The sequence below is a fragment of the Thunnus thynnus genome, chromosome 5, assembly GCF_963924715.1.
Source record: "Thunnus thynnus chromosome 5, fThuThy2.1, whole genome shotgun sequence".
Lineage (NCBI taxonomy): Eukaryota > Metazoa > Chordata > Actinopteri > Scombriformes > Scombridae > Thunnus > Thunnus thynnus.
In genome coordinates, this window is record NC_089521.1 from 17,247,519 (window position 1) to 17,258,551 (window position 11,033).

An 11,033-nucleotide genomic window follows, 5' to 3' on the forward strand; every position below is an offset into this window, starting at 1 on the left:
GCTCAGTGATGTGTTATGGTTACAGTCTATAAAAGTAAAGATGAATCATGACACTAATTGATTACATGGAATTCATGGATACAAACAAATATATTGCATTTTTGCAAAAAAGAGCTATACACAAGGAAACAGTTTATTTTAACCAAGGTCACTTGATCTGTTTTGATGTTTGTTATTAACCAAGGCAGCTATTTATGCAGAGTAATGTTTCACTCTCTCTCTTTACCGTGAAAGTTCCCTTTTCTCCTCAATCCATAACCTGCACTGGCTCCTCCTCCCCTGTCCCACCAGTGAATAGGCCCTTTGTGGGGGCTTCCCAGCATTCCAAGGGAATTCTTGCAGGTGAGGATACACAAACAAGTCTGTGCTCAGATGACTGCTGCAGCTTACCATGTACCGCAGTTGAAAATGCAAAATGCTTCCAAGGGCAGCTTGGGGCTTCCAGTGCTGAGCTAGCCTTATATTAAAAGGTAACTACAAGGGTGTGATCAAAAGAGCAGACAGAGTGGGAGGGAAAGATCCCAGGCTTTCTAAGCAGGTGAGCGACCACACGCATGCTCAAAAATCAACATGCTCACTGGAGCCTGTTGCCTCACACACAATGAGGTACATGTTCAGATTAGGGGACATTAGCAGAGGAGTAAATATTTGCCCTCTTTTTTTTTTTTTTTTTTTTACTTTTTACTATGTCTTTGAAGAATGGCTCTACTATAGCTGAACAGAGGATCTAATCTGTTATCTGGTTTGTGTGTGTATAAGTGAATTGTAGACTGGCTTCACACAGACAGACCCCTGGAAAATACACTGCACAACCCACGCTGGGCATACCGAAGGTGAGTGTGTGTGTGTGTACATACATTACCTTTTTATTTATGTGTTCTGTAATAATTTAGACGTCTGTAGACATGAAATTATCATTATTACTATCCATTATTATCACTTCATAAAAGTCATAAAAGTGAAGATCAGATGGAGGGCTGCGGCTGCTTGGGTTTCATACAGTATTTCAATTAGTTTCACCAGACTTTGTCACACACTCTCCTTCTGTTTTTTGCCTCAGCTTCCATCTCTTCTGTTGGAACTTGTCAAGACAACACTGCCTGCAGGTATGTATGCTCGTTTTCCCATGCTGACTTATTAACTAACATTGAGGTTCAGGGACAGACTAATATGAGTTGTGTTGTATCTCAGTGAATAAAAGCCAGTCAATATTTACTAATATTTATGTTTGTTAAGGCAGATAAAGACAACTTTGACTGCCAATTTTGAAATTAATGTCTGACAGTCCTGGTGATGTTTTTATCTACACTGTTATGGGCAGAGTCCACAAGAGGAAGGACTTTACTTCTCTGTAATCTTTATCTCCCTGAATTGCTCCTCACCCTTATTATCTTTCTTGCCCTTTGATATCTACTGTTCATCTTCAAATTACTCACTTCCTGTAATGGTTGCATGTCCACAGTGCAGTTGCTCTGTCAGGGACCAGTGGGAGGTAGTGGAGAAGCATAGTGTTGACAACTAAAAAAAAGCACAATTCAGTAGATTCAAGACAAAATAATGGTGTATTTTTGAACGTGAATTCATGTGGACTGGTGCCCTGGCTGCTTCAGATTGCCAGACTGGTTTGGCTGCTATACAATCATAGTGAATGTGCACCACTTTGGCCAGCTGACATAATTTCATACTGTAATTAAAAGAAAAAACATGAATTTTAACTCATCATTATCATATTACATGTCTTAAAATCTTATTTTTTAGAAGCAAATGGTAAAACTCACCCTGCTTTATGACAAATCAAGCTTAACTTTTGTCATGGAGCCAAGTAGACTTATCTTTACTTACTTTCAGAATTTTACATTTAAGAAAAATATTATTTTAGAATCTGAATATAAAATGTTTTGCATCATGGTCCCAAATTGTTTTTTTCATGGGTATATTTCAGCAGCATGTTGCAGACGGTCAGTGAGTGGCTGTGGTGGGAGCGTCTGTGGCTGCCAGCAAATGTCTCCTGGTCCGATCTGGAGGACAGTGAAGGTCGTGTCTATGCTAAAGCCTCTCAACTTTACGCTGCTCTGCCTTGCGCCCTCTGCCTACTCTTAGTCAGATTCTTGTTTGAGAGGTGAGAATAGACTGAATGTGGGCCTGCATGTCAGAGAATTCCTCTACAGTATGATGTACTGACAGACATTTACTAACCAAATGTTCATGGGTGATGTAGTCCTCTCTCTTTCCCTGCTGCTTGTTTGCTGTTGCAGATACTTGGCCACACCGCTGGCTGATGTTTGGGGAGTCAGGGACAGGGTGCGTTGCGCAGCAGAACCAAATCCTGTCCTAGAAAACTACTTCTGCAGACAAGCACGGCTTCCATCGCAGGCATGTTAAAGGGTCATTTCACTAAAAAAGAGAGGTGCTTACATGCAGTAATCTCAAGGAGTGAAAGTGTCATCCAGACAAGGAAACCTATTTTATACAGTAATGAACGTAAAAGTAAAAAATCTAAGTCTATTGTTCAGGGAATTTTTGTTTTATATACTTGATACTACAAAATATACTAATAAATGAAATAAATTTTGCTAACAACAAAGTACTTAGGGAGATTAATAAAGATAAGCAGAGAGTTAAAATAAATGAAATAACTCTTGAGAGTGTGCATCCCAGGGTGGAAAGCATTGTAAAAATTTTCTTTCCCTTGTGTCTCAGGCTGATGTGACGTCTCTGTGTAAGAAGACCAGTTGGCCAGAAAGGAGAGTTCAAGTCTGGTTCAGAAGGAGGAGAAACCAGGAGCGTCCAGGGCTTCGGAAGAGATTCTGTGAGGCCAGGTGAGCATGTCTTGTGTGTACGTTAGTACACTAATGTGTGCACAAATACTAAGGTGTTCATGTGTGTCATTATTGGTCTTCTCTGTCAACAGTTGGAGATGTGTGTTCTACTTTTTTGCATTCATTGGCGGAGTCCTTGCTCTGTACGATGTAAGCAATTTTTTGGCCTTTTTCCATGTTTTATTACAGGAACCGTTTCTACTGCAGGATTTGTCTTTTGTGTCAGTTGACTTCTCCATTGCATGAGTTGTTTGCTTTGCAGCTGTGGGATATTTCTCTCCCTCTATCTTCCTATTTGGATTTACCAGTCTGATTTCACAGTAATGCATGTGAAACTCCTGATGTCTCTTCCTATTTCATGTCTCTCTACGCTTCAGGGTTTTTCTCACACTCTGGCAGTTGACATAACAGACAAGCATGCATGAGCTGGTTGGCCAACATTTACCCTTGCTGCTGTTTTCAAGGCTGTTCTCCAACCCCCTCACACTCCTCTTCTCTGTTTTTGTTGGTTTTAGAAACCTTGGCTTTATAATCTGAAGGAGGTTTGGGCAGGCTTCCCTAAACAGGTAAGTGTTTTTAGCATTGCTATCAGGATAGCTTGTACAAAATAACAGAAAGCAGTATAATATATACAGTAAATATGTGTGTTATGTGTCCATGCAGTCCATGCTGCCATCTCAGTATTGGTATTACCTCTTGGAAATGGGTTTCTACCTTTCTCTGCTCCTCAGCCTCTCATTTGATGTGAAACGGAAGGTGAGTGTGCAGATGTGAATGCATTTTGTGTCTATTAATAAAAAAAGGGAAGTTGGGGATGCGCATATGTTTGTGCATTCTTGCACATATGTACGTGCTCACTTGTCATCTGTATGTGTGTAGGACTTCAAGGAGCAGGTGGTTCATCATATAGCCACACTGACTCTGCTGAGCTTCTCCTGGATTTCAAACTACATCCGTGTTGGAACCCTTGTGATGGCAGTACATGACTCAGCCGACATCCTGCTCGAGGTCAGTGCAGTTACATCAGTGCATGTGCATGCTTATCTTTGTGTGATATCTGTTGTCAAAATGTAGGCTGGTGTGATGTTTGCAGATAACGGTGAGATATCACATTGTCTGTTCTACATTAACAGACTGATTTAAAGAAACATTTATTACATATAATAAAAAAATAAAGATGTAGTTCCAGATAGCAAAGTTGTTTTTTTTGGTCTTCAAACAAAAAAAAGGTGTTATATGTTTTCATATACACATTCAATACTCAGTCATTATTATTTATTGCTTAAGTCACTGAATGCAGGTTTCAAGCTGTCTGAAGACAAAAAAAAATACACATGTACGCTCAACTTCCCCCTCTGACACACAAGTGCTGCCCATCCCTCCTGCATGAACATCAGGTTGAGTTTGAACTTTCACAGCAATAAACATGAAGGCGGTACCTAGTCCCACTATGTATTTCTTAACTTGTTCTCTTTATTCATGCAATAGCTGTGCACAAACATAAGGAATTCAGCTCAAATTAACTGACAGCAATTGGTATTAAACTATGAGAAAGTAGCTGAATGACATTGTGTGACGCTTGATGCTCAAATTTTATTTTAAACAGCAAATATCAGAGCAGTGTCGCTATCAATATAAATATTCTCTTGAAACTGCATCTGAGAAGTATTACTTTAGAAGCCAATAACTGACATAGAGTTGAATCAACACTCCTCTGGATGGAGTCTCAGCTAAAATCTAACTAATTTTATGTCCATTGCCTCTATAAGCATTCTGAAAAATACCCATCTTGCATTGGGATTATTACTTTATTCATAAACAACATAAATAGAAACTGTGTCTGGTCTGACTTTATGACAGTCTGTGAACTGTTTCTGTAAAACAAAGAACTGAACCTGATACTTTTCCCTGTTTTATCTCACAGGGTGCAAAGGTATTCAACTACGCCAAGTGGCATAAGACTGCTGATGCCATGTTTGCGGTGTTTACAGTTCTATTTATGTTGACAAGACTTGTGATTTTTCCTTTCTGGTAAGTGTGTAAAATGAAAGGATGCGGCATGATGCACGATGATCTTGGTGTAAAGTGTAAAAATGTCACATGTGCATATCTTCCACAGGCTGATCCACTGTACATGGGTGTATCCGCTAGAGAATTATGCTCCCTTCTTTGGCTACTATTTCTTCAACGTCATGTTGGTAGTTCTGGAGATACTCCACCTCTACTGGGCTGTTCTCATATCACGAATGCTTTACAAGTTTATCTTCAGCAAGGTGTGTTTACAAGTGTATCCATGTGTCTATGCATTTTTACAGAGGAAGGAAAACTATTGCAAACTACGTAAATCTTGCAAGTTACTACACATCTCTCTATGTTGTCTCTTTTTGGTTTGCTCTCATTTTCCACCTCTCTTCTGTGACTCATCTTTATCCTGCAGCTGGAAGGCGACGACAGAAGCGATGAAGAGGAGAATGACAGTGACTCGCCGAAGGAAAGAAACCACAAGTTGAGTCACATTATTGGCTCTGGAGCCAGGGGTCGGGCCAACGGCCACTAATACACACAGACAGAAAGAGCCAGAGGAAAACGGACCGCAGACACCTGGACAGATTCAGTCTGGATTGCAGTGGTTGGAATATATTTGCATATAAAAAGGAGTAAATACACTTGAGCAGAGAATATTATTCTTAAAGGAACTGTGAAGGATAATACATTGAAGCTGCATGGTTGGAACTCACTAAAACCAGAACTTTTATAATAATAATAATATATTATCTTGGCAGCATGGTGGCTGAGTGGTTAGCACTGTTGCCTCACAGCAAGAACGTCCTGGGTTTGAACCCTGCCTGTCCCAGATCCTTTCTGTGTGGAGTTGCATCTTCTCCCCATGTCTCCGCGGATTTCTGCTGGGTGCTTCGGTTTCCTCCCATCACTCCACCATCATTCTTGTCTCCTGTCAGTGCCCCTGACCAAGGCACTGGCACAGAATTGGTCAAATGCAGAGGATCAATTTCCCCACAGAGATCAATAGAGTACTTACTCACTTCTTCTCTTTGTCAATATTATTCTGCTCCTCAATAAAAAAAGAAGAAGACTCCATTGATGTGTAGCTTTTGTATTTTTTGAATGATGTTGAAGATGATAGCTAATAATGTAAATGTCAATACTGACGTTTGAGGCCTACATGCATGGAGGGGCACATTTGCATGTGTGGGGTGTAAATGCAAAACCAAACTACAGGGATTTTTTTTTTATTATTGTGACGTATGTGGTTTTTTTAAAGGTTTATTTATAGGTCAATATCAATTCATGATCTCTTCATGCTCGTGTAAGAAGCAGAAAGAGCAAAAATATCAGCTCCCACCAACTCTGATGATGCTCAGCGGCTGTACCAGCGCGCCCTCTCGCGACACTCAGCGGGAGCTGAGAGAAGACGAAAACATCAGTTACCATAGAAACCGCTACACAAACAGTGCCTAAAAGCGACGTCTAAGGGGTCAAACACAAGAAGCAGGATAATTTATTATTTTATTAGTACACAGAGAGTCAATATTACAGCCAGTATGGCTCATGTGAGAACGTATCGGACTAACGTGAGAATCGGTAACTGGAACGAGGACCTGCGCTTAGAAGAGGTTTGTTTCAAATAAAGCTCTCACCTAACGTATTAATCTTAGATAACGTTATTCTTTATTTGTTGTTTGATTAAACACTGAAAGAGGTTTCCCTCACAGTAATCATTCCTCTTGTTCATACTGGCAATTAAAAGATTTCCTTCAAATGCACTTTCAATGTAAGTGATGGAGGACAAAGTCCAGTCATTTTGTGCAAAAATGCATTTAAAAGTTTATCTGAAGCTTATATGAGGCTTCAGCAGTCTGAGTCAGTCATATCATGTGGATATCTGCCACATTTACAGTCTTTTTAGCATCAAATTCCCTCTTCATGTTTCCTCGGACAGCGTTTCCCTATTGAGCTGTGGTGGAAGTATTGTAACAAAAAGAGGGACTTTGACCCTAAAAAGACTGTAACACTGAAAGATAACTACTTGATTTGACTCATTTGGATGGCTGAAGCTTCATATTAGCTTTTAAATACATATATACAAATACAATATATTTTGCACTGAAGGAGACTTGTGGATTTTGTCCCCAATCACTTACATTGTAAGTACATTATGAAGGGATCTTCTAATGGCCAGTATGAACAGGAGGAATGATGAGAGGCGAGAAAAACATGTTTCAATGTTCATTTGGGCATCTGACTGTTGTTTTAGGACAGACTTGAAAAATCCTTTAAGTGGTTAAAAAACATCTAAATGAAAGTATTTATTATATTCTGGGTCAAATGAAGTCTTCCAATCCAGTATGTTTGTTTAAGCATAAAATAGATACACAGGGAAACAGAAACGCTTGAGGGAGTATTCAGTAACAAAGAAAAAAGTGAGAGAGGAGGCCAGAATACAGTGCTTGTCATTTGGCCAATAAAAGGGATTTAGAGCAAGAAAGACGTGACTGAAAATTGACCCAGTTGTGATGGAATTATATTGCTTTAGTCTTTTTACTTACAGTATTCCAGCAGCAGCAGTGGAGACATATTAAAGAATACACATTTTGTATATTGATGTGTCTCCAGGATGCAATGAAAGAATACCTGGAGAAAAAACAGAGGGGCGAGCTTGCTACCCAGAAAGTAGACTTCCTCAAACAGAACATTTTGAGACCGGTAAAATTAGTTCCAGCTCATTATCAACATCATCAACAACAACAATAATAGCACAATGATGATTAGTGTGGTAATGATAATGATGATGACGGTGTTTGTCCATGTGTGTAGGTGGATCTCGCTGTGACAAAGGATGGAGGATTACACTTTGGGGATGTTGTGATGTTGGTGAACATGGGAGGAGAAAACAGGGAGTATAGCGCATTAAGCATTAACGCAGATATCAACAGTTTGACAAAGATTCCTTCGCCTGGCATTCAAGCTCCATGTGGAATCAGTGCTGGAAGAGGTATTCAGCCCTGCACACGCACGGCCTTCATCATTACCAGGTACACGCTCAAATCTACATTAACATACTGTTCACCTCGACACACATGGTAACACTGCCAGATGTAAACCTGCAACACTGCTTGTATGACTACAGTGTAGATGGAAGTCCTGAAGGATCGACTCTGCATTTCGAGCAAAGTTTTGCCCTGAAAACTACGAGTGGCTTTGCCAGGGGTGTAAGTAAACCAGGTCTACTGACAGATTCAACTGAGTTGTATTATGGGAGGATGGAGCTTGACCTATATAAGGACTAACAGCTTGTCTACACAGAAGGCGTTTTAGCTACGTTTTTTTAGTCATCTATCTCACGTGCATCTGACTGAACAGATATTTTTAATTGGTACAGCTGTCCACACAGACCACGAATCAGCTCTTTCACTTTACAAGCAAAACCGTGCCCTGAATCATGTTTTTATCCTTCAGGTCAAGATGCATGTGACCTACACTCAGTACTGTGGCCAAATGCAGCTTCTGTAAACACAGAAAGATGACTGAAACTGCCTCTGCTGCTTTTGCTACGCACCCTGTGTAGACACTCTGTAAAAGTCCAAATATCTTGGCCTCTGCTGCTTTAATTTCGACCGTTGATTTTTAAATTAGTCCTTTCAAGTCCCCTTGAATACCCCTTTAACATCTAACAATGATAAGAGACCCTCTTATTTGCCCAGTTACGTGAATATCATTCAATTATCAATGTTTTACCATTCAATTTATTGAACAGATATGCTCACTTTTTTTAATTAAAATTATATTTTACATTCAGTTTAAGACAAAACGCTGGTAATATCCTGTCATACAATGATGTAAATGTGGTTCACTTTGTATTGTGTGTATAATTGTTATTGAAACAACATAAATCACATCTTTAGTGTGTTATTTGGTATGATTTTGTATTTTCTCTTTCCCTCTTTCCTCAGCTTTACTTGACAAGCGACCTGAAGAATTTTCAAAAGGTAAATCAAGTTATTTAGTGAAGATGATCGAGGAGAATACAGTGCACTGACTGAGCAACCACCGTGTGTGATGGCAATTAAACAAAGGGGAAGTGCAATTCAAAAGCAGACTGCGGTATTTATGTTAGTCCTTCTCACAAGATTTCACATGACTCATTTTATAGTGTGCAAAGAAGTCCCGCCTCCAGGAAGTAAACTTGACTGACGATGCTTCCTTTCTTTCACGGTGGAAAGTGGTGCACTTTGATCCCCAGGAGAGGCTTGAATATGAAGGTCAGCCTGTCCTTGTAAGTCCATACTCTTGGTTCATAGTTAACCATTCCACCTGTTGCAACATCAGCATTTTCTGTTGCTTTCAGCTGTAACTGATGATAGCATACAGGATGCCGTGTTTCTTCTGCTTTATCTCCCCTCCATTGCATTGAGAATCTCCATGGAAGTCTTGATGGGCTTTGGTTGTTTTTTTTTGTTTTGTTTTTTTACAGGCAAATGTGAGAGTGCTGATCATACACTGCAAGACAAACCAGGCTCTTGCTGTTCTGGGTGATCAAGTCCTTTGGTATTTTCCATTTTTCTTTTAAAAATAACCCTAAACAAAGAACAACATGTTGCTTTGTTGCTTTGTCAAATATAAAGGCTTTTGTTGCTCTCCTACTACAGACACATGTCTGATGTCAACTTGGAGGTCTGTTAAAAGAATTGGCTTCTCACAAACAATGGGAAAATATGTAATGTGTAAAAAGAGAGATACAGACAGGTGACAAATTAAAGGAAAAACCGGTGCAGGCCTGAATGCTTGACCTCTACGGTGAGGGGCTCCGGTGGCTCTGTTATGCTTTGGGGGGCATTTTGCTGGTATGGTTTGGGTCGACTTGTCCCCTTAGAGGGAATGATCACTGCAAATCAATACAAATTTGTTCTGAGTCATCACCTTTATCCTATGATGAAACATCTCTTTCCTGATGGACATGATCTTTTCCAGGATGACAATTCCGCAATTCACAGGAGCATATGATTCACATCATTTTCATACTCATCAAACCATTCAGTGACCCCTCGTGCGCTGTGGATGGAGGCACTGTCATCCTGGAAGACACCAGTCATCATAGGATAAAGGTGATGACTCAGAACAACTTTTTCCCCACAGCATAACAGCTACTAGATGCCCTCACTGTAGAGGTCAAGCATTGAGACCTGTATCGGTTTTTCCTTTAATTTGTTGCCTGTCTGTATCTCAGAGAGAAAACTGCTGTGTGGATGTAGGTCAGCTTACTGTGAGTAAAAGTGAACAGCCTGATAAGGGATTTGTTTTCAAATTTAGGTTACACTGACATGAAAAACCAGCTGCTTGCAGCCCACTCCAAGACCGAGCTGTAGGTTGAGAAGAATCAGCTCTCTTAAACTAAAAATACAATCTGATGTATCTAAATAAAAATAATCAGTTTCCTGTTCAAATTTTGAAGAAATAAACTACATAGATTCACTTTTGTCGGCATGGTCAAGTTGTACATTTAGTTTTACAAGCAGGTCTTCACAGCTGCTGTTGTCAAAAGATAAGGGCCTCCAATATGGCAGCCAGAAGTCATGTTACAGTGCCTACATGCCTGCTGTCGTTCTGTAGGTAACAGTTGTATCCCTGCAGGACCACATATGGCAAAGAGTATGAGGTGACGGCTCACACTTTCTTGGACTCCCATAAAGCTGAACAGGACAACAACCACTGGATACTGTGTACCTCTGACCCTGCGGGAGAGGGGCTCGTACTTCTCAACCGCCCGCAGTCAGCAGCGAAGGACGTGGAGCTCACACAGGCCAACACAAGCATCTAAATCCAACAAAATCCACTGATGTACATGTACAAATAGACAGATGATTAACAAAAACTACTTAAAAAAATAAAGTTTATTTTGTTTGGGCCTCTGATTTTTTCTTCTTGTGCAAAAAGATTCCAGGCTGGACTCCAACCGGGGGTGATATGATACAGACATTAGCCAACCAAACCACCAGGAAGCTCTGTAGAAAGAAAAATTTGATATTTTTATTCAAACACAGGAGGACTAACTATTCTGTTGGGTTGGTGATAAAATAATAAAAAGAATGTGATAGTGGGCAGCATGATGTAGCCAGCTTCCCATGCATTTGGATTTTCCACTGAAAGAATATATGAGATACAGATGGGATGAAGTATGGGCTCTGTGATAAAGGA

The 11,033-nt window shown here is 40.1% G+C and overlaps 2 protein-coding genes across 5 annotated transcripts; both read left to right on the forward strand.

Annotated features, from left to right (window-relative positions):
- The first annotated feature begins 341 nt into the window (after positions 1–341).
- On the forward strand, positions 342–5,916 carry cers3b (ceramide synthase 3b). 2 transcript variants are annotated; one of them, XM_067589671.1, is made up of 13 exons: positions 342–538; positions 760–833; positions 1,061–1,106; positions 1,943–2,119; positions 2,256–2,373; positions 2,701–2,819; positions 2,912–2,969; positions 3,335–3,385; positions 3,483–3,575; positions 3,699–3,827; positions 4,744–4,850; positions 4,939–5,092; positions 5,257–5,916. In XM_067589671.1, the coding sequence occupies exons 4-13, from the start codon at positions 1,947–1,949 to the stop codon at positions 5,374–5,376; spliced, it is 1,122 nt and encodes a 373-aa protein (XP_067445772.1). In that variant the 5' UTR covers positions 342–538; positions 760–833; positions 1,061–1,106; positions 1,943–1,946; the 3' UTR covers positions 5,377–5,916. The 2 variants fall into 2 exon arrangements, with proteins under 2 accessions (XP_067445772.1, XP_067445773.1); XM_067589672.1 differs by lacking the exon at positions 342–538 and having other exon boundaries at positions 559–833; positions 1,946–2,119.
- Positions 5,917–6,254: 338 nt separating this feature from the next.
- On the forward strand, positions 6,255–10,743 carry cfap161 (cilia and flagella associated protein 161). 3 transcript variants are annotated; one of them, XM_067589673.1, is made up of 8 exons: positions 6,256–6,454; positions 7,455–7,544; positions 7,656–7,873; positions 7,969–8,050; positions 8,792–8,827; positions 8,992–9,114; positions 9,313–9,386; positions 10,470–10,743. In XM_067589673.1, the coding sequence occupies exons 1-8, from the start codon at positions 6,383–6,385 to the stop codon at positions 10,654–10,656; spliced, it is 882 nt and encodes a 293-aa protein (XP_067445774.1). In that variant the 5' UTR covers positions 6,256–6,382; the 3' UTR covers positions 10,657–10,743. The 3 variants fall into 3 exon arrangements, with proteins under 3 accessions (XP_067445776.1, XP_067445774.1, XP_067445775.1); XM_067589674.1 differs by having other exon boundaries at positions 6,389–6,454; positions 7,390–7,544; XM_067589675.1 differs by lacking the exon at positions 7,455–7,544 and having other exon boundaries at positions 6,255–6,454.
- The last annotated feature ends 290 nt before the right edge of the window (positions 10,744–11,033 follow it).